General features: G+C 39.6%; 1 protein-coding gene and 1 long non-coding RNA gene across 10 annotated transcripts in view; one reads left to right on the top strand and one right to left on the bottom strand.

The window, feature by feature from the left end:
- The window catches only part of LOC134759102 (uncharacterized), a 37,526-nt gene extending 14,333 nt beyond the window's left edge, over positions 1–23,193 (bottom strand). For 2 of the 3 annotated variants that reach the window (XR_010135004.1, XR_010135003.1), the window contains exons 1-3: positions 19,939–20,356; positions 19,178–19,251; positions 17,270–17,316 (exon numbers count right to left, since the gene is read on the bottom strand). This is a non-coding gene — a long non-coding RNA (uncharacterized lncRNA). Of the gene's footprint in view, positions 1–17,269; positions 17,317–19,177; positions 19,252–19,938 lie in introns of all 3 variants that reach the window. The other variant, XR_010135002.1, reaches the window with a different exon arrangement.
- Positions 1–27,443, top strand: part of UNC5D (unc-5 netrin receptor D) — a 550,673-nt gene that overhangs the window by 440,495 nt on the left and 82,735 nt on the right. For 5 of the 7 annotated variants that reach the window (XM_055349504.2, XM_019032845.4, XM_019032844.4 and 2 more), the window contains 2 exons: positions 94–258; positions 19,522–19,554. In XM_055349504.2, the coding sequence (XP_055205479.1) occupies positions 94–258; positions 19,522–19,554 (198 nt within the window). The remainder of the gene's footprint in view (positions 1–93; positions 259–19,521; positions 19,555–27,443) is intronic. The other 2 variants (XM_055349502.2, XM_055349503.2) reach the window with 1 other exon arrangement.

Raw genomic sequence — 27,443 nt, 5'->3', positions numbered from 1 at the left:
AATCCAGCTCTAGAACAACGGCAGTCCTGGGGTGAGTCTCCTGACCGCTACTTGATTCATTCTAACAATGGTTTCTTTTGTTTCCCTTTGAAGTGGATGGGAGCTGGGAAGTGTGGAGCGAATGGTCCGTCTGCAGTCCAGAGTGTGAACATTTGCGGATCCGGGAGTGCACAGCACCACCCCCGAGAAATGGGGGCAAATTCTGTGAAGGTCTAAGCCAGGAATCTGAAAACTGCACAGATGGTCTTTGCATCCTAGGTAACACCTTTGCTTTAACATCTTCAGTGTTTGTTCATAATACCATTTATGCATCTCAAGAAAGTAAGCTACAGCCATTAATGTGGTTAAATAAGTTAGCAGAAAGCCAAGTTGCTAAGGGCAAAAACAAATTAGGTAAAAAGTGCAGAAAAGCAGACAAATGCATTTTTAATAGAGATGGTATAAATGCATATATTGTATCACTGCATTCTGTTGATGTGTATACTTATTAATTTGATAACATTTTAAGAGTAAGAAAAAATAGTTAAGAAAATACTTCAGACTTTTAGAAGCTACCATTTTTAATTTTGGTGAAATTCTGATACTGATCACTCTGTGGTTATATTCCCCCCCCAGGAATTTTGCAAGCACAGTAAAGCATTTAATACATCTTTAGAGACCATGGGTTCTGTGGCAAGGAACATGTCTTATTACTGTTACCTTAAAAATAGGCCGGGCGCGGTGGCTCACGCCTGTAATCCCAGCACTTTGGGAGGCCAAGGCGGGCAGATCACGAGGTCAGGAGATCGAGACCATCCTGGCTAACAAGGTGAAACCCTGTCTCTACTAAAAATACAAAAATTAGCCAGGCGTGGTGGTGGGCGCCTGTAGTCCCAGCTACTCAGGAGGCTGAGGCAGGAGAATGCCGTGAACCCAGGAGGCGGAGCTTGCAGTGAGCCAAGATTGTGCCACTGCACTCCAGCCTGGGCAACAGAGTGAGACTCCGTCTCAAAAAAAAAAAAAAAAAAAAAAAAAGTTATGGGGAAAGGAGAGTGACACCTGAGGAAGTGGGTGGCTTTGTATCACAGTGGTCTGGCAGAGTAGCAAGTAGAATGTTTGTTTCAAAATTCCCAAGTCTTGGCTTTATTCCTGAGATTACATTATTACCATCACCAAGGGACTGTCTGCCTGGGTTAGAAGGCATGGGAGGGTCAACTAGAGTCAAAGAGAAATAGGTTTTAATTTGGTGCTCTTCCTTATTTACTTTGTGTTCTTTGGGCAAGTTGGTTAACCTCTTATCTTCTCTGACTATAGTTACCAAATATGATACCCACTTTTTAGTATTGTCAAGGCTAAATGATAAAAGAACATATTTGAATGTTGTATGGCACAGAGTAGGTGCACACTTGATATGGATCTCTTCTCCACTCACCCACTTAGATGAGTCAAGGTGTATTGATTTTGCTGGGGTCTTTAAAAAACACGAGGTCAGGTGATCGAGACCATCCTGGCTAAAACGGTGAAACCCCATCTCTACTAAAAATACAAAAAAAATTAGCTGGGCGTGGTGGCAGGCACCTGTAGTCCCAGCTACTCGGGAGGTTGAAGCAAGAGAATGGCGTGAACCCGGGAACCGGAGCTTGCAGTGAGCCGAGATAGCACCACTGCACTCCAGCCTGGGTGACAGAGCGAGACTCCGCCTCAAAAACAAAAAAACAAAAAAAAAAACAACAACAAAAAAAACCACACAAGACTGAGCACTTACTTCTCTAGAACTGGTCGCCTTCTCGGAAATTTCTCTGGGAAATATCCAGCAAAAAAAAAAAAAAAAAAAGATACCATAGCTTACAAGTTTGTGATTTTCTCAGCGAGATGCGTCACATTTTCTTTGGGAAGATGACAGTATGTAGGAAATATCTAAGTTGGGTTTATTCTTCTGCTTCAGTATGACTGAATACCCTTGAAGGCAGGCACCTGCTACCTGTTGTATTTTTCAGACTAATTCTGTATGGTTCATACACTGGTTAAAATGATTAGTACATTGAAATGAGCACTTCCTGATAGCCTATAGTGCCTTTATTTGCTAGTACAAGCGCTGATTACCGTGCATGCATCAGATACAATGCAGAGAGCTGTAATGGAAGACCACCTACCCACCAGTTGTAGTTTGGGTATGCTCTCCAATAAATGCACACCAACCATTTGCTGCCTTCAGAAAGCTTTCCCCCTTCCTAAATGTAAGGAATCTCAACACAAGCTCAATAGAAGGATATTTAAAGAAATGTGCTTCTCACCTCTCTTGAATACCACCAGATTTTTCTAATACACACATTTGAGGTGTGACTGTTTTCATTTCCACTACAGGAAAATACAAGGAGAACACTTAGAAAACCACACATGGCCAGTGTCCATAGGACGAGTTCATTTAATAAGCCAATAAATTGTTTAAAGCAACTACCTGAACTACGACCATGAGTGGCTTCAAGGAAAGAACTAAGCTTTTTGAATTTTACAAGTACATGTACATCTGGTCAATTTTATGTGTCAACCTGACTGAGCCATGGGATGTCCAGATATTTGGCCATGATTATAAATTAGTACAGTTGGGCAGTGAATTTTATGTCTTCTAAAGAACCATGACAATATAACTATTTGGCTACTGGTTGAAATTTTTATAGTCATAGTAATAACCTTCACTAACAACCACAGGTTGTACTTGCACTTGGGGAAAATCAATGGATATCAGGTTTCAATCTTAATTGACTAAGACTTAATCTGAGAATTACTGATTGGAGACAGATAATGGTTAGCTCTTAATGTAAGAAAGAATTGTTATCCAACACACAAATATTATTTTTTTGCATTTGCATTGTAATAGTTTGTCATTTACCAATTGAATAAGAGTTCTGTTTAAGGCTGAAAGAACTTAATCAGCACTGAGAGTGTACTGGCAAGCCTCGATCCTAACTCTGATATCTGAGATGCTGTACTAGTCAGGGTTCTCCAGAGAAACAGAACCAATAGGATATGCACACACATACAGGAAGAGTGCAATGGAGAGATATTTAAAGATATTTATTATGAAAATTGGCTCATGTGATTCTGAAGCCCAGCAAGTCCAAAATCTGCAAAGCCAATGTCCCAGTTCAAGCCCAAAAGTTGGTAGGCTGCTATGGAACCAGGAACATCTGATGGCCCAGTTGGAAGGCTGTCAGGCAGGAAGAGCCAGTGTTCTAGCTGGAAGGCTGTCAGGAAGGAGCATTCTCTCTTACTCAGGGGAGGGTCAATCTTTTGTTCTATTTAGGTCTTCAACTGATTGGATGAGGCCCACCCACATTATGGAGGGCCATCTGCTTTTTTTTTCAGTCTGTGAATTTAAATGTTAATCTCATCCAAAAACACCCTCACAGAACTATCTAGAATAATATATGACTTGATATCTGGGCACCCCATGGCCCAGTCAAGTTGGCACGTAAAATTAACCATCACGGATGCATATGTGCTTTTGTGAAATTAAAACAGCTCAATCCATTCCTATAGTGGAAATAACATAGCTAGGAAGATAGGCTTGGAATGTGTAAAAAGATCTCTGTTAAATACCCCCAGGAGTTGAAAATGCTACATAAGCCTTTTCTTTCTATTCAATCTATTAATTTCTTCCATTTCCTTTTTCACTTCAGCATGTTTTTTCTAGCCTTCATTGTATGCATATTAGTATATTTGTCAAATATTATCAGAGGCTTTTGATGGCTATAGTGATGAAGAGTTTTGAAGGAGAAAGGGTGAAGTCTATGAGATTATTGATGTAATTGAGATATATTTGCATATCAGTGGGAAACGGGTGTGTTTGTAAAAGCCCAACTCCAGGATGTATTCTGTCCTTTTAGATAGAAAGTGACTACCTAGATCAATAAAAATGAGTAACACCAGACGTGGTGGCTCACACCTGTAATCCCAACACTTTGGGAGGCCAAGGCAGGAGGATCACTTGAGTCCAAGAGTTCAAGACCAGCCTGGGCAACATAGCAAGACCCTGTCTCTACAAAAAATTAAAATTAAAAAAATAATATAAGCCAGAGATGGTGGCTTATGCCTGTAGTCCCAGCTGCTCTGGAAGCTGAGGTGTGAGGATGAAGCTGCAGTGAGCCATGATCGTGCTATTGCAGCCCAGCTGAGGCAACAGAGTGAGATCCTGTCTCAAAGAATAAATAAATAAAGATAACGCTTCATTATCTCTTCAGGAAGCAATGGACAGTAATCCAATTAAATGACGCCAGCATCACTCTGAGGTTCTCACTGGTACTCTGTCAGAGTGCTCTTGGTGAAAATAGCTGTGCTCTGAGGATAGAGATCCAGTGAAGGCTGGCTTTGATTAAAATAGCATTTGGCAACAGCTTTATGGAGCAGTAGCTTTGTTGAAGAATCTAGGTCATATTACAATTTGGGAATTTTCTTCATCCTGATTTTCTTCCTTGACACTCAACATGACCCTAAAGCAATTCCTCAATTTCCACCTTCTCGTGGAGGATTCACAATGGCATTTCTTGGCTCTTAGATGACCTACATGTCTTTGATTTTATTTAGCCTTCAACAAAACATTTAGTTTTTCTTTGTTGTCTCTGAGGGTTGCATTTCTCCTAGAGATGAAGCTGCCAGCTCTGAATGATCACTTTAATATTTGTGTGTTATTGTTGCTTGGTCAGTTGTGACTAGAACACAGAACCTTAATGTTACACTGTCACAGATGGCCACACCTAGATGCTCTCAACAAGAAAATAAATACGGCTGGCACAGTGGCTTATGCCTGTTATCCTAGCAGTTGGGGGACCCAGGAGGGAGGATCACTTGAGGCTAGGAGTTCAAGACTATCCTGGGCAACATAGCAAGACCCCGGTCTCTACAAAAGAAAAATGAAAAACTAGCTAAGTGTGGTGGTGCATGCCTGTAGTCCCAGCTATTTGGGAGGCTGAGGCAGAAGGATCGCTTGAGCCCAGGAGATCGAGGCTGCAGTGAGCTATGATTGCTCCACTGCACTCCATCCTGGGTGACAAAGGGAGACCCTGTCACTTAAAAATCAAAAAGTAGGTAAATGCCCCAAGACTGGTAAGAAGCAGATTAGGAATTTTGGGGCAATAACACTGAATCCACGAATCTAAATTACAAGCATAAACATGCAGTGCCTTTATACTAGAGTGTTGCTTTTCCAGAGGATAAAGGTAATTAATGATGTGGTATGACTGTCAAGAAACAAGAACTTGTTGATCCATGTTTTCTGAGCTTGAACACCAGAATCAGGTAGTTTCCTGACCATTGGACTTTCTCCTTGCTGTACATAGCTGCGTTTGTGCTCTCAGATCACAGCCAGAGGGAAATAAGCTGCACATGCCTCATTGACAGGAAGAGAAAGGTGAAAATAGCAGGGTGTTTAATTTGATCCTGAGGAATAGGAGAAGCCAGCTCCCTCTCTCTTTACCCCAGCAGATATAAAACTAAGGGCATTGGCTTGAGAAGATTAAATGGGTATGCTTCAGAAGGGATTAGCACCTAGATGTGTAGTGAGACTAAAGCTACAGAAATGCCACAGGGGCCTGAAAGACAGAGGAAGTCTCCAAGGCTTAGCTACCTGATAGCTAATCCATTCGTCTTGTCAAGGTATAACATAGGTCAGTTCAACATTGACAGTTCAAAAACTGAAATATCAGTAAAATGGTGGTTTGTTTTCACTTCTGATGGCTACAGTGATAAGAAAAGTTTGAGTTGATGGTTAGGAAACCCCATCAAGGATAAAGACGTCTACACAATAGCAGGTTCAAATAAACATCCCCAAGCTACATCTAATAATCTAACCACATTGTCTATTCAATGATCTACTTAAATGACCTAGACGAAGCACCTGAAAAGGTGAACCTGTAATCACAGGAAAGGCATGTTTGCTTTGTTAAGCATTTTCTCTTGGACCATTCTAAACCTCATTGTTATCCATTACAGTAATTACCTGAGTTCCTTCCCTGTATTTCCTAGGGCACTGAATCAGAGAAATTTCATCCTGGAGATAGCTCTACACATCTAAAACAACTTATTTCTGTACTAGTGGTTTTACGGAATACTTCTTTTGTTTATGGGATTATAATGGATGAGTGTCCCTTTACCCAAACAAAATCTGTCAATTCCTTTCTTTGGTCAGAGTCACAAATCATACTTGACTCAATCTAGACTTTTTGTTGGACAAGTTCATATTTCAAAACCAGCTGAACCAGCCACACTGCAAATTGCTTAATGATAGCATAGTTAAACTCTCTAAAGTCAAGAAATGAAAATGCCATTAGCAAGATAACATACCAGCACAATATATTTTTATGTGGCCATGAAGCATCCTACTGCTCGCTAATTCTCCCAAGTACTTTTAATTTATAGGACGTAGTAGGTGCTCCTTTTCACATAAAGACTTTTTCCTAGAAATACTCAATAGCTTGCCTTTCTGCATAACAATTGATTAATTCAGAATTTGCCTTCATGTATACTGCATAGCAAATGTGGATATAATATTGCAGACCCACAGGAGTCATAATAATGTAGATTTGGGCACATATGGTGTCATTAGCAGCTTAGCAACCATCTCTCCCCCATGCCCCAAATAAATGCTTTCCCATTATGGGACCAAATATGAAGACCAGTGAGGAACAAGCTTTAATAAGACAGAGTGGAGTGGCTCAGGACTGAAGTTTCTTAAAAAGAAAATAAAGCAGACATAGTGCCGTATTCACGTGTCTTCGTGAAGGCTTTAAAAACTATTTTTTTACAAAGCTAAAACTGTCATTTTTGTGCCTCTCGATGGGCACTTGCACTCAAGTGCCATATCCTGAGTGGATTGGACATAAACAAGATCAAGAATAAAATGCACGCAACAAATTACCATAACGCTTTTCCCTTAGTTACCCATCCACTATTGACTTTTCTATTTTTATGCCTTGTTAATAAAAAGAAAAAGACATTTGTTTTTTTGAACATGATCTCCCTTCTCAATGAAGACTGGCCTCATCCATTGGTTTATGATGGATGCGTATTTCATAAGCTATTAAAAATCTGTGGCCTTTGTTACCAACCAGGTCTGAAACACTTCAGATGCCTTTTGTCATCCAGAAAACTTTTTCTATTGTCACCATCTTCTATTTCCTCATGGATCTGTGCCACAGGTACAGAGCTAAGACACAGGAGCCTAGGTAAGAACTGCTTTCTCAGCTAACAGAAATGAAGGCAGTTATTCTGCTTGTCTCTCTTTAACAATATCTCCTTCTACCTACATTTTTCCATTGCTACCCACTTTTTTCCCCCAAGATATTTCAATATGTATTTTTCCACTATGCTTGCATTCTTTTGGTGAAATTAGACAGGAAGTCCTATGTAGCACTTCAGAAACATAATCTCTGGAAGTTTGTTTCTCTCAAGCACATCTTGTTAACTTTGTTCATTTTATTAGAGAAATCGAAATAAAACACCTCCGCTGTAAGTAAGGGCTCTAAAACTGAATTTGGGCAGCTGGAGAGCAGGATGCATATGTACCTCAAGATCATATTACTTAGCGAGGAAAAAAACGAAAGCAAAACAAAGTAAAACATAACACAAACCCAAGAAAACTAAACAAACACATAAGAACGAGTCCCTGTGATGATGTAAACTGGAGACAAACCCATTAGGAAGCTTAAAAACATGTCTTAAATTATAATCTTAGAACCAGATCGTCGGTGAGAGTGCAAATCCCTAACAAAGACAACTTTTACAGATGATATCCCCGAGAAACACTGAACTGGGGACTGTTGGAAGGTACAGAGGTTGAGCTTCAGTGAGGCTGGCCTAGGTTGGGCCTGGATTGATCTGGCATTCAGAACACAGGCTAAATAGCCCTCAAAGCTCCTTTGTGACTGAGTTAAAACCAGCTGTTTTCTTTTTGAGGTACTCAAAATGGACAGACAGGAACCTAGAATTGGAAGAAATGAATGAATTGAGCCTGTTGGATGTGAATATCCATCCTTTAAATGAAGGATAGGTTGAAGCCTCAGGGCTCTGCAGTGAGATAGTTTGAGTTTGAATTCTGATTACAATACCATAAGCAGGAACACCTTGAACAAGTGTCTTAATTTCTCTAAGCTTAAATTTGCTTATCTATAAAACAAAAATTATAACAGTATCTATTACAAATGGTTCTTTGTGAGAAGATAATCTGAGTGAAGCATTTTCCCTCCATAGTAAGCACTCCATTATACAAAATAGCAATAACTATAGTGTGTGTGTGTGTGTGTGTGTGTGTGTGTGTGTGTGTGTGTGTGTGGTGTTTTGTTTTGTTTGAGACAGGGTCTCACTCTGTTGCCCAAGCTGGAGTTCAGTGGCACAATCATAGCTTACTGCAGCCTCAAACTCCTGGGTTCAAGTGATCCTCCCACCTCGGGCTCCCAAAGTGCTAGGATTGCAGGTGTAAATCACCATGCCCAGCACATGTGTGTGTTTTCTAATAAAGGAATTCTTGCGGCAGAAAAAAAAATGTTTTCCATGTTCTGCAAGAGTATCAACAGTGAGATACTTTCTATGTTTCATTAACACGTTTCCTAATATATCTGGTTAAGATAGTGTCTAATGAAATAAAATGTACTTGTCATTAAAATCTATAGAAGACATTATTTATACATTCATTACATTCTTTATACAAACTATTTTTGAGCAGTAATTTGAGAAATACTGTCCGCTGTCAAAAAGAGTTTGGGAGAATCCTAACAGTTCACAAGGTATCTTAAACTTTGTGTTGGACAAAAGAATCAATATCCTTTCCTAGAGCTTCTGATAAGTAGCTGAATGAACTACTCTCCATTTTCTATCCTTCCTCTGCTCAGCTGGTAGGATTTGGTCCTGAGAAGGTGACAGACCAGGGGATCTATAAGGTCCCAACACGTTCTAAAATCTTATGATTCTAACTAACAGTTAAAAACAACTCAAAGTCATACATGGTTGTGCACACCTATATAGTCCCAGCTATTCTGGAGGCTGAGGCAGGGGGATCACTTGAGGCCTATAGTTCAAGGCTATAGAGCACCATGACTGTGCTTGTAAATAGCCACTGCACTTCAACCTGGGCAACAGAGCAAGACTCTGTCTCTTAAAAATAAAATAAAATAAACCCTCAAGAGACAGGCTCAGGAGAGGGAAGGAAGAACACCTGAACCACAGGTGAGAAAATCAGTCCTCGCCATATTGAGAGTAGGATATACAGGCTTCCCTCATTCATAAGAAATACATGTATTCTGACAACCTGGCCAGAAAATATTTTTATATTATTTATTTATTTATTTATTTATTTATTTATTTATTTATTTATTTGAGATGGAGTCTTACTCTGTCACCCAGGCTGGAGTGCAGTGGCACAATCTTGGCTTACTTCAACCTCTGCCTCCTAGGTTCAAGCGATTATCCTGTCTCAGCCTCCTGAGTAGCTGGGATTACAGGTGTGTGCCACCATGCCTGGCTAATGTTTGTATTTTTAGTAGAGATGGGGTTTTGCCATGTTGGCCAAGCTGGTCTCACACTCCTGACCTCAGGTGATCCACCCACCTTGGCCTCCAAAAGTGCTGGGATTACAGGTGATAGAAAATATTTTGTATAAAGCAAATCCTAATTTGTCAACACAAATTCAAAAATTCTTTCTCAATGGAGTCAGGAGAAACGAAATCCAACAACACATGCATTACTAGACTGTACTAGACTGTATAGCAATTTATAGATTCCGGGATTACTGTTCTGTTGTGAACCAGTTCTAGAACAATGATTTGTTGCATGCCTGATACTTCTCTTATTCCACATTCCCAGATTCCAAAAATAGCAATCTTGCCATATTTATTATCAATATTTAATTTTTTTTTTTTTTTTTTTTGCTGTCAGTAATGATTGATATCCAAGGTCCCTTCTAGTCAGGATGTTTCCAAAGTTTAGGCTTTCTGTCATACAAACAAAACTATCCTCATTTTATTAGTTCTATAAATTACAAATTTTACATTTGCAGTGTAATTAATCAGGATTCAACAGCACAAAACCCTGGGTAAGAAATATTAGTCTGGACTAGAGAAAGATTTAATGTCTGAGATCATAGAGTGGTTTGGCTATAAAAGAAGTGGCAAGAACCCAATCAGGGCAGTGATTTAAAACTGAGTAATCTACTGTTGTGAAAAACTCAGTGGCTTCTGGGGTGTGCTGAACAAAGCAAATTAATAGAGATAAAGGAAACCTCTTTGTTTTGATTCCACCTATTCTCTTTAAATTACAAACTAAGTATATGTCTCTTCAAGATCATTACGAAAAGTGATAAATATAATAAAGATGAGACTAACATCATCAATAGACGTTATCATTAACTCTATTAACCCTGCCCTTCCCCATTCTCCAGAGTGTCAGTACTGTGAATAAGAAAAGACCTGGCCTTCTTACGTGTGTTTAGTACAGGGCAGTGTCAGTGTTCAGTGGAATGGAAAATTGCCATGATCATTTAGAAAGATACCATAGGGTAGTAAAAAGAGCTCTAAACAAAGAATCAGGAGTCCTAGGTCCCAGTTCAGATCTTTTGTTAACTAGTGTGTTACCTTGGGCAAATCTCATAATCTTGCGCCTTGTGTCTGTAACTGTAAAATGAGGAAACTGAGCAAGAAGATCTCTAAGTTTCATTTTAGCTTAAAAACTTGAGATAGATAGATACACATACTTATATATATACATACACACACACACACACAACATAAGCACATTAAAATAGATATACATATATATACATATAAAGTATGAATATACATTGCAGCTATATATTTACCAGCTTCCAGATATATGTGCACACACATATTAAACATATATATATATATACATATATATAATATGAAAATAACACCACTGACATGTCAGTGACTTCAGATTATGTATTTTTTTTTGGAGATTATGTATTTTTTAATGAGTTTTGAGGAGAAGTTTATTCTCATTCACACCTAAAATCAGCCATTTGAGTGGCTGTTACGTAAAGTGACTTGGGCATCTTTTAGATATGAAACAAATTGCCCTACCCCAACAAAACAAGTTGCTAGCCTCACTTAGGGACTGACTTATCAAATCCAGCCTCTTTAGCATTGTACTCCAAACTCCTCATCAAGAAGCCACAACATCCTATGAATTCATGTAGAACATAGGCAATTGATGAACCTTGACTTTGTAATATTTGTGATTGAAATTACGGACACTGTATAAGGCTTAGCAGCACTGATTCATTTGACAGATATTTATTGAGTACCTACTATATTCTATTTATTGTTCTAGGTACTGGAAATAGGTAAACAAGACTGATGTAGACCCTATGTACAGGTAATTTGGTCTGTAATGTTAGATAAATGTTTGGTCTAGCATGAGGACTAATGAAGCTGAAAAACAATTTGGAAGTCAAGGGTCCTCAATTTACAATTTCCCTTTAAGCATTTTTTAATGAGTCAGGACTGATAGCCTCATATCAGTTAAGTATTTTCTTAGTCATCATAACAAACACTTCCCAAATCTCAACCCCCCACCATCTTCCCTCTCCAAACCTCCCTACCTCCCTCCTGAGCAATTTAAGGAACAACCAACCCTTGACACAGCAGGAAGCCACTGTGACCCTATGGCAAGGCTGGCACTTACAAATAGGATTCCTTTTTTACAACTTTATTGAGGTATACTTGAAAGTTAAAAATTGTATATGTTTAAATTGCACAGCTTGATGATTTGATATATGTGTGCTTGTGCAATAGTTGCCACATCAAGCTAATTAGCATATCCATCACCTCACATAGCTCCTTTTTTTTTTTTTTTAGTGCATGTGTGGTGAGAACATTTAAGTCTTGCCCTCTTAGCAGATTTCAAGTATACAGTACAATATTGTTAACAGTAGTCACATTATTTCACATTAGATTTCTAGGACTTCTTTATCTTGCCTAATTAAACTTTTTACCCCGTGACCATTATCTCTCCATGTCCTCCATCCCAGCCTCAGCCCTCAGCAACCACCATTCTACTCTCTGTCTCTATGAGTTTGGTATCTTTAGATTCCTCATATAAGTGAGATCAAACAGTATTTATTTTTCTGCATCTGGCTTGTTTTACTTAGTATATTCTCCAAGTTCATCTATGTTGTTGAAAGTGGAAGGATGTCCTTCTCTTTTAAGGTGAATAATATTTCATTGTTTGTATATACTACATTTTCTTTATCCATTCATTTGTCAACAGGCATTTAGGTTGTTTTCATATCTTTGCTATTGTAAATCACGTGGCAATAAACATGGGACTGTGGATATCTCTTCAATATATTAATTTCATTTTGATATTTTTAAATGATTTTTAAATATTTGAATATCACTCTTGCCTCAAGTCAGTGATTATCATGACATTAACCAATACATGATTATCTTAAGCTTGAATTATAGAATCTGGACTTTTTGTTCCATTTTTAATATATACAGTATATATTTCTAGTGTGACTGGAAGGTAGGGGATCAAAGCAAAAGAATTCACAGGTTAGAAAAAGGACTTTATTATGCATCTTCCCTTGGAGCAGAGTTGGAAGCATTGCATTTTATCACGTTGAGGCTAATTACTGGTAAGAAAGTCTCATAGATATAGGCTTAAAAGTGTTTGCAGTGGCCCAAGACCATATTTTATTCTGCATATTCATCACAAAAACTAACACACATGGAATCAGTAGGAATGGATAGACATCACAATGAAGTTGGTATCAATCTAGATGTTTCAATGATTGAGCTCAAAAATATGTAAATGCCACTTATGAGCATAGTCATTAAGGATACTTATTCGTCCAGGCCCCCCAGTTTGAAAGAAAAAAGAGGGAAGCCTACATCTCCTGAATGCACACTAATTATGTGCTTTGACTAAGGGCAATTCAGGAAGGTCATTGTCATCAGAAGTGACATCCTTGAGCCATCTGTTTTGGTACCCTTCTGACTTCATCTAATTAACATGATGGGATCTTGAACAATGCATAGTTAGAAGATGTCAATAGAACTGTTTTTCATTTACTAATGTGCATCTCAACTCATAGAAGTTGTTATTTATGTGGGTGATTTTGCCATTCAGCCCTGGAATTCCTCTAATCCTCAGATTTCTCTGGGGAAACCAGTGATTTCTCTAACCGACATCACCAATTGGAAAACTCCAGGAGGAATCTCTAAAAACTTCCTGTTCTCTGTGCTTGTCCTCCATGAGTATGCTCAGATTGCATTTTAAAAGGGGTAATAGATCTTGTGATGTCTATACAGGCTGGGAAGCTGGGGGGAGTAGGGTTGAAGTGAGAAAGCAAGAACTGAACTAACCCAGTACTAAGTGGGATAAATATGGTCTCTGAAGGGTCATTGCTCACTAAGATCTTTAAAAATGAACTGAAAAGAAAAACGCAATAAGGAAACTAAAAAGAGTCAAATCTAGAGATGGGTTATATCTTAATCTTTTAATATTTCTGCATTTTTAATCACTGAAATAGTTTTAGGATGTATACAAGAGTTGGAGCTTGTTTTCCTGCATGTTCTATGACCTAAATGAACTTTGAACACTCGGAGGAGAACAGAATCCCCACTTGTCATTGTCTCCCTGACATATTCCGGCATAGTGTTGTTGCCAATGCAAAGCAGACTTCATGTTTGTCTAATTATCCTTCACTGCTAATGCAAGGCCTATCTGCCAGGCCCTGGGAATTCCTGCAGCCTTGGATAGCATTCAGAGGGCATAACACCAGCTCTTAATTATTTCTAGTTATGAGGGGAGAGGGAAAGCATGAATACATGCAATACACTGATAATCAATAACCTCAATCTCTTTTCTACCAGTCAGCAAATAAACAAATAGCTCTTAATTTTGTTCCCCCCATCTTTTTCTTGCTGTGACTCTGTGGTCACAGTGTCACACAAATAAGCATTTAAATATGATTTACATGTTAGGGACCCATAACTGACAGTGATTTTTAAAGTATAAAATATATCAAGTGAACATTTGTGATGTTATTAATTTTTGGAAAAAAAATACGTTGTGTTTTAGTGACTATAAGTTAGACAAACTGTCGAGAGAGAGAAGCAATCCCTGCAAATGCAGTAATCACCAGAGATTTCAGGAAATAATCAGAAATCCATCTGTGCCATGGAGTAAGGAAACTTTTCTGTAAGAATCCTGAAGAGGGAAGGGCTTCCCAAGGCGAGACAACAGCCTGAACAAAAGCTTTGAGTTGACGATGGAGAGAGTTAATAGATTTATCAGACTAGTACATGGATTTGTACTGAGGTGCTCCAGGAACTAATTCATATCTGGCATGGTGGGACCAGTAATGCAAGACCATAAAGGTAGGCAGAGCAGTTGACCATGACTCAGAGGCAATGTGGAGTCATGTTAGATTCTTTCATGCTAATACTAGAGAATTATTGCAACAAATAAGGAAATAAGCCAGAGAATAGATACAAAAGGCAGACTATTCCATAGACTTCAGAATCAACTCCTAAATCATTTAAGAGTACAAAGAATGTGAAGGGTAAGTTAAAATACAAAACAGTTAACACATATCTTTTTGGGGGTGGAAAAGATTTCAAAGCTATGATTTATGACAAACAAAATAATTAAAGTGGTCTTTGTAGGTAAAAATATGGGATATGACTAGTCTAGTGAAATGAAAGAATGGTAAACATTGACTGTAATGACGTATTTGAATTGCTGCTGGGAAGTGAGTTGCTGCCCCCCTGGGTATTTAGTCTACATTTAAGCAACCCTACTAACTGAATCTTAAAAATGACATAGGCCCTGGTATCAAGCAAACATATCTATGCAGTATTCAAAACCAGTGGGAGCAGATTTCAAGTAATCACCAGCTACAGCTTTTGAGGAGCAGCCCTCTGTCTGCAGCCCTCACTCTATGGTTGGAGATGAACCCTTCTGTCCACATGTGCCATCTTCCCCCAGGGCCTGCCCTCTGTAGTCCCAGGGATGTGGGCTGCATGCAGCTGACCACGTTTGTTCTCTAGTAGAGGCTGGATATGTAGGGATGATGTTATAAATAGCTGCTAAGAACAATGGATACCATGGAAATGGTTCAGGAGCATGGAATATAAAAAAGGAAGCAAGAAATTAAAGGTGAAAAACAAATGAATCATCACCAAAAATAAAAGGTAGATTGTTCTCTTTCTCCATCATATAGATATATACCTCCCCCCTCATATACACAAGGGCAGACACAAAGCAATAGCTGCCTTACAGTACTAAGTGACAAAAGCAGATTGCAGAACAATACATAAAAGACAATTCCACATTTTTGTAGGTAAAAATGATAAATCACTGGCAATTTTATGTAGTTTCATATCTATAAAATCACAGGGGATAAAGACCTAGGCTTGTATATATAACTTAACAGTGGTTATCCCTTGGTGCTGGAATTATGCTTTTTTCCCTTGGTGATTATCTATTATATATATTATATACAATATATAATATATATATTTTCTTTTGGATGCACAACTACCTAGTAACTGTGTAAGGATAAAGATGAAATAAATGAAAAAAGTGAAATAAAATGTGACAATTTAAAACACTTAAAAATGTTTGCATTTTTAACTTATAAATACACAAAAAGATTATAAGACCGAGTTATAATAATTTATCATCAATTTCCAACTTACTCAGAAGGTACCAATCAGTATATGTTAGACCCTGGGAAAACTGCTATGATTTTTTTCCTAAACTATAGCTCAGCTTCCACTGGGTCAAAATTGCAACATCTCTCACCTGCAAGATATAGGAGAGACCCTTCTGGGACCATTTATATACCATAGCTACCTCAAGGCATCTTAGGGAGGCAGAGACTAACTAAAATTGACCACACAGATCCCAGATATGTTGCCCGAAAGTGATCATGATCACAAAATCCCAAACCTCAAATAATCAAGATCTCTTGGAGTGGGGCCCAGGTATGAGTATTTGTTTAAAAAGCTCCCCAGGTGATTCTAATATGCAGCCAACACCACTAAGCCAACACCACCACCAAGAACCATGGCCCTAATGGATTAATTTACTAAGGGTCATTTTAACTTGGCCTTTGGAGAGAGGTAAAATTAAAGCAGAGGAAATGTAGTTGATCAAGGATGTTCCATGGCCGGGAGCCTTGTGAGAAAATGATTATGCAAACAGAATAAAAGATCATAGAGCGGGTACTTCTTGCAAAGTCAGTGAAGTCAGTGGGTAGCCCTCTCTTGTGCTCATTGTAGAACAATCTCCATCAGATATTTCCTTTTGGGAAAATGCTCTATGTTTGTTAGCAGATTCCTGTCAAGGTACCGTTGTTGCACAAAGCACAGCAGAATCCAGTTTTGATGCTGATGCCAGGGGACTAAAACCCTCTTGGGCACCAGAGATTTCCAGCCATTTCCATAGGAGGATACACACTGATACACAAGACATGCTGGAACCTAGCATAACAAGTCCCACTGTAGAGAAGTGGCCGTTTGAATAATTTTTACTCTGTAGAATGTCTTTGGTTGCTGGTCTGCACATTTACAGTGGGTGAAGGCAAGGGAGCCTGCATTCTAGCCCCGCCCTAATTTTTAACATATCAGGAAACTGAAGTTTTGATTTGCGTTGGTCTCATATTAGCAGAGGCTGGATCTAGATACAAGTTTTAACATGCATTCAAGAATCCCCAAAATCCACTAGAATTTCTGATTTGGAGTTGTGACTTCTCTCTAAGCAGCAGCACAAATAGGCATTTTTTTTTTTTTACTCTGACAATGATCATGATAATCATAACAGGTTGAAATTGTGTCATTAGCTATCGATTGTTACATTTATTGATGACAAATGTGCTAGCTCTATGCCGCATGGATTTCCAGTTATCATGCTTAATCGACAGTAGCAACCTTTACTGGGAATTTGTATTCCCATTTTACTGTGAGAATACTGAGGACACACAGAATGTAGACAATTGAAGGTTTAAATCCAGTTCTGATCCTGGTCTACTAATGCCACAATGCCAGTAAAAGTAGCTCCAAAGCTAGGTTAGAGGGGGAAGTGCCGCACTCATGCCCTGTGTGCCCTTGTTGCCTGATTTCTGTGTCTCAAGTCCATGGCCCTGGGCTTTTCAGTCACATTCGTTCATTCATTCTTTCAGAGCTATACCTGATAGAACTCTACTACTCCAATTTTTTCATAGCCTGGCTGTATTAGATTTATTTTTCTGTGACATAGTTATATATCTCACCTGTTTTTAATGGAGTTTCATTTTGCTACCCAGCGTAATCTTCGTTCCTGTGGTTTAGAAGGAAGAAAATACTGTTAAGCTCAGTCAGAGTTCTAAACAGATGTTCTTCTACATGTCTCCTTGTGTAGTTGTAGCAATGTATCACTTTCAGACATCTCAGCCTTGGCCTGCCAGCCTCGCTGTGCCCCATGCCAAATGCTTTCAGATACTGTGCAATAAGCAAAAACTAAGGTTAGCTTAAAACCACCAAAGTCATTTTATTCTGATTCTTGAATGCATTAGCATCTGGACTTTGAGAGGGACCACCTGCTCTCAGGAAAACTAGTACCGTCACATCTGTTCAGTAAGGGAAATGCAAGTGTTCTCTGTTTTAAGAAACCTGACTACGTAAAAAAAATCTGACTGTGATCCTATCAACATCAACAAATTATTATCTTTTATAAGGATTTTTCTTTTTAAAGAAATATTTGCCAGAAATTACCCTTTACCTCTCACTTTGCCTTTCTATTTTTAAAAAATAGTGGCACATTTTCAAGAGTGTGATTTATACACACCTTGTGAAAGTGACTTCCACAACAAATCAGATGGCAAAACACACTGGAGCTGCATTATAGCACACTGCATTCATGTAATGCAAGAGCATTCCATAGAAACCATGTTAAATGCAGGAGTGAGTTAGTGTGAGAAAGACTCTATGGAGAACTCAGAATAGAGCTGTGTTGATCTGCCTGGGAAGGGTGATGGTGCAGTCAGTCAGATAATATTTAAGTTCTCAAATGTGTATTGTACAGGATTTGCTTCAGTTAAAAACATAATCCAAAATGACAGTTTCACCTCACATGGCTCACCTTCGGGCAAACAGAGAAGGGGACTGCGTAGGGTCCCCCTACCATTGTGTGAGTCTGTGAACGATTAGCAACAGCCTGGATCCCTGTAGTCAGACAATGACTCATCTAAACCCTAAGAAAGGACTAATAAGAAGGAGGAAGCACCATGCAGATCTTCTGGAATCTTGGCATAGCGTCTGAAGGGCAGTCACCTTGGGTTCCTGCATGGTGGTGGAGTTGTGTGAGCCTGAGATGGACGAGGGCAGGGGGAATGGGAGAAGAGGGACTGTGGTATGACACAGAATAAGCCACAGAGGCCCAGTCTCAAAGTGACCTGTAAGATTAGATTATTTTAATGATGGGAGATGGGACAGGAGACAATGGATGGGGGACACTGGGGGCATTGAGAAAATTCCTCAGCTGAGCTCTGACTCCTGTGGCCATGCTGAATGCCTTTTTTTTTTTTTTTTTTTTTTTTTTGAGACGGAGTCTCGCTGTCGCCCGGGCTGGAGTGCAGTGGCGCGATCTCGGCTCACTGCAGGCTCTGCCCCCTGGGGTTCAAGCCATTCTCCTGCCTCAGCCTCCCACGTAGCTGGGATTACAGGCGCCTGCCACCTCGCCCGGCTAATTTTTTACATTTTTAGTAGAGACGGGGTTTCACCGTGTTAGCCAGGATGGTCTCGATCTCCTGACCTCGTGATCCGCCCGCCTTGGCCTCCCAAAGTGCTGGGATTACAGGCGTGAGCCACCCTGCCCAACCTAATGCCTCTTCTCTTAATCCACCTTATCTCATGGGTGCACTGCTAAATACTGTGATTATAAAATGACAACTTTTCCATTGAGAGAGATGGAACAGATTTTAGCAGATAACGGAGATGTGAAACAAAAAAAAGAGTGGTTTCGTAAAAACAAAACTAACGTGTTCATCGTGCCACACCCATACCTGACAAGAATGGATAAACAGGCAGAGTTGGGGACTTTTTATCCAGTCTGTGATCACTGCAAACCAAGGCAGGGTCCCTTTAAATATTTATTCGCTGGTTCATTTTTCTATCATCTAGAGTGAAACAGCATCCCTTACCTGAGCAGGCTTCTGGTTGTATATAATAGAGTGACAGGCTGAAAGCTCACTGCTTTTCTCATCCTGATAAGAATCTAGCAAATGCAACAGAGAGAAATGCTAGTAAACCCACAAGAAAATAAATTTTTAAATGATGAAGTAATCATCCTACAATTGTTTATTTTTCAAAAGAGAAAATCTTTTTAAAAAATAGAATGAAAAAACTATGGACAATGCCATTCCTGTTGTCCATAAAAATGGAGAAAATGTTTTATTTATAGAGGTAGATATAAAGTGAAACAGGAAATATATCTGCTCCATGTAAATTTATTAAATGCAACTTTCTTTTTCTTTCTTTCTTTTAGATAAAAAACCTCTTCATGAAATAAAACCCCAAAGTAAGTTATTTTTCCTCTTGTGAATATAATTTATTCTCATATTTGCTGCCTTGCTGTTGTATTTGTTTCGGAGCTGAGCAGAATTGAAGTTCCTATGAAAGATCCAGGGCTTTCGAGGCCTCTCCTCATTGAGTTCAGAGTCACATATCAGAGGTTTAAATCCAAAAGAAATATGCACACCCCTCTCCTCCCTCCCAGTAAAAATAAATCTCTCCTCTTGATTCTTTCTGCCTATAAGTCCATTTCTCTGCAAATGTCATCTAGGATTCTTATTTCTGAAGAGATTTATCACATTAAAATTAATAAATATTTGTCAGTACACACTTTCTTGAGAGCAGCCTTGGGCAAAAGCCTGACTACAAGTCTCTCCACCTAGCATCTTACCTCCTGTGGAATCCATGGCAGCTGGGCAGATTAGGATCCAGAACTCCATGGTGAAATAATTACGAGCTGAGGATTGGGGTGTTGGTACTGGCTTAGGCTCGTTGTACCCAGGCTTGCTTATGGGAGAGGCCTTTGCATTGTCTTCATTTTATGCTTCCTGCAGAGCTGGAGAGAGGAGATGGCTGGAATGGCTAGCAGTATGGCATTTGACCTTATGCTCTTTAGTGTCACCTGTAGGCCTTTTAAAATTCCCAATTTCCAGGCTGTATCAAGGCTATCGGAATTTAAGGTGGAGGGTTTTCAGGACCCAGGTATCTCTATTTTTCAAAGCTCCTCAGGTGACTCCAAGGTGCAGGTGGGGCTGAGAACCATGATTTTAGAAAAATGTTTCTCAAAAGGTGGATCAGAATCCACATGCATCAGCATCTCAGAGTGTGGCTGGAGCTTGTTAAATTAAATATGCACCACCTCAGAACAGAACAAATAAATTTGAATTCCTGGTTGAGGAGCTCCTAAGAATCTATGTGTTAATATGTTCCCCAAGTCATTCTCATACATCAGAAATATGTAAAGGACGCTAGGGAAACTTCAAGATACTGGGGCAACATTAATACAGCTCTCATTAGTAGGAGATCAGACAACTGCCTGGCTGGTTTGGTTTGTAAAGCTTGTGAAAGACGTCCCTGCCTAGCATCTCTCATTCTAGTATCAACTGAATGACTTTTGATCTTTTAAATCCTAGGGTATTAAAATTCAAAGAGCTTGGAAGAGTTAATAGCTATTATGAGCTAACTTCATTGAGAGAATTAAGACCCTGTGAGGATAGACAGAAATAGGTAACTTGGGACAGGGGTCACAAGACATGAGGGAAAAATCCAGTAAAGCCATTCTGTTCCTATTTCCTTATGTTGCTTCAGGAAGGCTGGAGATACAAAGATATCATTACTTGCAAAGTCTAAGAATTTGGGAAAACAGCAAAAATAAACATTTAAACTTATTTCCCTGCTGTCTGCTGCCCATTAAAAAAAAATCATTACTACTTAAGTATTGGTCCTCTGACATCATGCATGTTTGATTTTGAATTTATGGGAAGACTGAGTTTGGGGGCACCTGGCTGTGTATATGTGTGTTCATGTGTATGGGCATTGAGGGAGAGAGAAATAAACAGATCACTGAATATTTGGCCTGTGCTTGTGTCAGGACCCTCAGGATGACAGGTGGAGTAAGTGGACTCTTACCTTGCTCCCGGCCACATGGTGCATGCTGTCCACTGATTCTGTCATATAGCACAAAAAAGATCATAGGTATCCATGGGGTGGCCAATGTGAGAGTTACTTAGAAATGCATGTATGTGTTTTTAAAATTAATTTCACACTTAGTTTGTGAGTCCTGTGCCATTGTAATTTGGTTACATCTGTACTTCCAGCCATAAACCCCGCAGAAGCCATTTCCAGTCCTTAGGGACTTCAGAATCAGTTTTTGCTTGGGGTTCTCGCTCCTGAGCACCATGCTTAATTGCTGGATACTGCAACGGAATCGCTTAAACTGTTTTAATTTGTGATTTCTCTAAAAATAAGACCTTAGAGAATCAATGTGATTGCAAAAGGCTCCCAGAGGAATCCAATCGGGGTTCTGTAAGCTGTATGGTTAGGAGTGCATTATAGAAATTCAGGCTGCAGTTGTTCGGTGAAAGAGGGGCTTAGTGTGAGACTACATGAATCATCACTGATGTAAATCAAAGTCAATTATGAAGATAATTGAGAAACAACCTGTGCCTATATATAGCCATACACATGATCTTCCATAAGGCCTGGCAGATAGAAAACATCACTCAGAGCTCTGCACAGAGTGCTCCATGAGCAGGCGGGCAGAGGCACGAGCTTAGAGTTGCGGGGAGGTGTAAAAAGAAGGTGAAGTCTTAAGATATCTGTTGGCAAATCATAATGACAAACTGGGGAAAATATGTGCACTGCATAGCTCATGAAAGCACTTATTGTAAATGAGATAATTTAATCAATTATGTTTCCTAATGTACTAAACCGAATGTTTCATTTTCTGCTTCTGCACATCTTAAATTATCTTCAGGTGCTTTATGAGATTTAATCATAGTTAATAGAAACTTCATTACCATCAAATGTGCTTTCAATAAATGTTGTGTAACAATGTCAGGAGGTGCGGTAAAATATAGTAGGTTCTGAATGGCAAACACGCACCCCCAGAGTCAAACTGAAAAATGGTTGCCTTGAGACAATAAGACTCCTTGGAGGCTTGGAGAATACCTTTTTCTGAAAGGCTGTGAGCTTCTGAGTAGCAGCTGGTTTGGTAAGTTCACCTGAAGGGTTTAAAAGGATTTAGCTTTTCCCTGGAAAATAACTCAATACTATACAGTCTCTCTTCATCTCCTTTCCATGCAGTTTTGTACCTAACAGAGATGAGTGTTCAGCACAAACTCAGTTAATAGTTCTAGAGCCAGCTACCTCCAGGATATCTTCAGTTGAATATGTCCTAATAACCTGAATCTCAACTTCCTCAAAGTTGAAATTATCCTTCTCTGTCCCTGTCCTTAATCAAATCCTTTTCCCATCTTCTCTATTTCAGGGAACAGTATACCATCAACTCAGTGTGTAGGGCAGAAACTTGGAGAGCCTCCTAGAGCCCTCTTATTTCCTTCATCTCCCTTTTCCTGCTCAATACCCAACAATTCATCACAATCTGACTATTCTGCCACCTACTAGATCTCAAAAGTTCATCAGCTGATCTCCATCTCCACTCTGCTCAAACCCATCCCTTTCCTTCAGCAACTTACTGAGCGCTGACCTTATGCTAGGAGGTGTTCTGGGTGGTGGAGAATCAACACTGAGCAAAACACATACAGCTTCTCCTTCTATCAAGCTTACGTGTTAGTGAGGAAAGACAGGAATAAACCAGAAAATGCATAGTGCTGAATGGTAGTAAGTGTTATGAAGAGAAGCAGAGCAGGGTGGGGGGCTCTGACAGGGTTAGAGTGAGTGATGCTTTTTGATGTAAAGTGTTCAGGGGTTTCTATAATAAAGTTATGTAGCTGGACGTGGTGGCTGAGTCCTGTAATCCCAGCATTTGGGGAGGCCTAGACAGGTAGGTCACTTGAGGTGAGGAGTGCGAGACCAGCCTGGTCAACATGGTGAAACCTCACCTCTACTAAAAATACAAATATTAGCCAGCCTTGATGGTGTGCACCTGTAATCCCAGCTACTCGGGAGGCTGAGGCAAGAGAATCACTTGAACCCGGGAGGTGGAGGTTGCGGTGAGCCGAGATTGCACCACTGCACTCCAGCCTGGGCAACACAGCAAGACTGTCTCAAAAATAAAACAAAATTAAATAAGTTATGTTTAAGAATAGACCTGAGGGGAGAAAAACAAGGAAACAAACATTCTGGGTAGCTTGGGGATGAGCAGTCAAGGCAAAGGGAACAGCAGGACACAAATGCTATGAGGTGGGAGTTTGGTTGGAGTCTCTGAGGGCCAAAAGGAGACCAGGATGTCTGCAACAGAATGAGAAGTGGAGAATAGTAATAGCTAAGGTCAGAGAAGCAAGGTGAGGGAAGAAAACTTTGTTTTGTTATAGTTTGAGTTTGTTAAAGGTCACTGTAAGGACTTTGACTTTCACTCTGAGGAAGCTGGGAAACCATTCAGGGCTTTTATTCAGAGTGACATGACCTAATATATTCAAGGAAAAGCTCTTAACTGCTATGTTGAGTGTAAACCTATAGGGAACCAGGGCAGAAGCAAGGAGATCTATCACAATGACCTATTATAACAATAATCTGTTACAATACCTAGGCTCTTAATCTAGCTCTAAGATGATTGTGGCTTGAGCCAGCTATGTAGCAAGAGGAATTGTAAAAATGGGTCATATTCTGGATGTCTTTTGACGTCAGAGTCAAAAGGATTTTCTGATGTTTTGGGTGCAGAGTACAAGAGAAAGAAAAATGTTATGGATGATTCCAAAATTTTGGCTATGCAACTGGAAGAATGGAGTTGGCCATTACAGGTATGGGGAAAACTTGGCATAGCAAAACTGGAGGGAGAATCAGGAGTTCAGTGTTATAAATGCTAAGTTTGAGTTACCTATTAAACATTTAAATGGAGAGGTTCAGTAGACAGCTGACGTTGGCCAGACAGTCTAGAAGTCAGAGAAGTGCAGGCTGGTACCATAAATTTGGGGCTTGTCAGTGTCCCGATGATATTTAAAGCCCTTAGGTTGGATGAGATCACTAGATAATGGCGTGAATAGAGAAGAGAAAAGACCTGAGGACGGAACCTGACGGACATTAACATTTAGATGTAGAGGAGGTCAGAAGTCACTACAGAGAAGAAAGAAAAGTAACAGCTCAAGGAGTAAGAGAAAAACCAAATGAACGGAAAATGGTGTCCCAGAAGAAAAGTCTAAAAATTCAGGCCATCTTCATTCCCACACCAGGATTTCTAGAGTTGCCTCTTTGTAGCCAGTCTTGCCCTGCATCAGTTTATCTGATCTATCTAAAACAAATCCTGATCACATTACATTCCTGTTTAAGCCTCTTCAGTAGCTTAGCATTATTCTTAAAAGGAAGTCTAGAGCACTTAACATGTATATGATCTGGTCCCAGCTTTCTGTTTTTGTTTTGTTTTGTTTTGAGACCAAGTCTTGTCCTGTCACCTGGGCTGAAGTGCAGTGGTGTGATCTTGGCTCACTGCAACCTCTGCCTCCCGGGTTCAAGCGATTCTCCTGCCTCGGCCTCCGAAGTAGCTGAGATTACAGGTGTCTGCCACCACGCCTGGCTAATTTTTATATTTTTAATAAAGACGGGGTTTCACCACGTTGGCCAGGCCCGTCTTGAACTCCTGACCTCAGGTGATCCGCCTGCCTTAACCTCCCAAAGTGCTGGGATTACAGACATGAGCCACCGCGCTGGCCCCAGCTTTCTTTTCTTTATTACCGTTAAGATTTTCCTTCCTACCCTCTCACCATTGCTGTATTCCTCAGCAAAACAAAGCCCCTCAGTTTGAATGCCTGGTGCTCATGTTGGCCTATAGTTTCCCTTATGTGTTCTGTTACTTCTGACTAAGTCTCTTTCCCTCATCCTAACACTTAACCTGCTTAACTTATTCTTCCTTCAGTTTTCAACTTAGATTTCATGTCTGCAAGGCCTTCAACCTACCACCCTAAGTGTGAGTTAGTTGCTCTTGTAAGTTGCCTCCGTATCAAACTATCCCCTGTTTTTGTTCTATATTTTCATTGCCTTTATTCTGTTCTGGATTCCCTATCTGATAGACATAGTCCCTGCCATCTGACATACAGTATAGAGTTTTATTCATCATCACACCTGTTGAATTTACCAGAGTCTAGCATGTAGATATTCAATTAATATTTGTTGTGCTGTGGTTTTCCTTCTTCCTGCTAACTTCTCGCTGGACCTTTTGGTGTTAAAGTAAAAGAAAATTGGCCATGCCTGTAATCCTAGCACTTTGGGAGGCCAAGGTGGGTGGATCACAAGGTCAGGAGTTCGAGACCAGCCTGGTCAATATGGTGAAACCCCATCTCTACTAAAAATACAAAAATTAGCCAGGTGTGGTGGCAAGTGCCTGCTGTCCCAGCTACTCGGGAGGCTGAGGCAGAAGAATCGCTTGAACCCAGGAGGCAGAGGTTACATTGAGTCAACATTGCGCCACTGCACTCCAGCCTGGATGACAGAGTGAGACTCCATTTCAAAAAGAAAATCAAGATTTTGCTTCAATATAGTCAATTTTATTCATTCATGTAGAAGACATTTATTGTACAATTGTCCCATACAAATAATCTTGGCTCCATGAAACAAGAAATGTATCTTCCCTACAATTTTAATACAAGGCAGAAAGAAGATAAGTGATTTGAGAAAAGTAAGGAAACTTCTTGTAATAATCATCTACTCTGTGCCAGACACTAGGTTAAAGCCCAAAATGCATGCGTCTTGAAATCATTTCCACCAAACAATGGCCTGAATGCATCCTTAAAGTCTGAAAAGTAGGTATGCTCTTCTCACTGAAGAAAATTCCATTCTGCACCTTTCCCCAAAATGCAGTGGGTTCATTCAGAGTGAGATCATGTTGATCCATATTCTTTATAATCTTCACCAGGTACAGAATTCCTCAGAGGATGTGGGGGCTGCACTGGCAACTTAGCATGCTCTTTTAGGCTATGGAGATTTGATTAGGATCTTGAATCCACAAAACTGTCTGTGTCTTTGGTCATACCTTTCAATTCTCAGAAGATTTCTAGGCTCTCCTAAGCTAACATTAGGCTACTGGCATTGAAGCTGATGCTCTAACCACTGTCTCAAACTCTTTTTTTCCTATTTTGTCCATTTTTCCTCATCTCCTGCTGATCATTTTCAATTACATAAATATAGCACTTTCCGAAAATTGCCTGACTTGCTTCATCCTTCAGAATCATTCCTACTGTGAATCAATTCAATCCATATATATGTGCAACATTTGTACTTTTTTTTTTACTATTTTCTATTTTTTATGATCTAATGTTTATTCCAGCATAAGTATATATCTTTTCTTACTACCATTTTCAATGATTTTGCTGACTTTGCCCTTAATGGACATGATGCGAGTTTGTTAATTAAATACCTCAGACATAAGCACAGACACAAGTAAGTGATAAACTATTACTAGTATGTTCTTTAGCACCAGAATAACTTGGGTGCTTGTTAAAAATGTGAATCTACAAGCCAAATCTCTCTACCTCTCAGTAACTAAAAATTTGTAGAGTTTATATCTTCAGTTTTCAGAATAAGACATGAAGTGAAGTAGTTTTTTCTAGAGCTGGAGTTCAAATTCTGCTCTTTTTGACTCTGTCTTCTGTTTCAATTTTGTCTCCCCATCTGATTGGCAAAAGCATAGTTCTTTTACAGTTCAAAGATGACCCTCCAATTACATTCAGTTTTCAAAGAAACATCAAATAAAGTTTAGGATAAATATGCCCCACATATCGCATGGGAAATACCTGTGCTAAAGCTACTCATTTTTTATCTGAAATTTAGAGTTAATTGTGTGTCAAACTTTCATTTGTTCAATCTGGCTAGCTTACTAAAAGGAGCTGTAAACATGTCTGGGCACTATCAAAAATATTTTATAAAATAGACGACCTTTGTTGCCAACCTTGGAAGGATGGTTGGAATTGAAGCAGATATTGGAGGAGAGAGCCTCTCAGTGAGGGTGAAAAGTTGGAGCCAAAAATAAAAGTCTGCAAAAGTACATGGTCTACTTGAAAAAAATGAGTAGTCAGGTTTGACCAAAGAATAGGGTTCACGTAGATGAGAAGTGGGTAAACAGCATGAACTGTAGTGTGAGCAGAACGTGAAGTGTCTTGAGCAGTGAAAGAAGTCCACCCGGAGTGGATCCAGTCCATCCTGCAGAGTCATGAAAGGTGTCAGGGTGACTGTACTAGAACAGGGTTTGGGAAGTCATCCACAGGTAAAATGGTTCAAAGTAATCAA

Source organism: Gorilla gorilla, chromosome 7 (assembly GCF_029281585.2).
Source record: "Gorilla gorilla gorilla isolate KB3781 chromosome 7, NHGRI_mGorGor1-v2.1_pri, whole genome shotgun sequence".
Taxonomy (NCBI): domain Eukaryota; kingdom Metazoa; phylum Chordata; class Mammalia; order Primates; family Hominidae; genus Gorilla; species Gorilla gorilla.
This window is presented reverse-complemented; position numbering and strand designations above follow the sequence as displayed.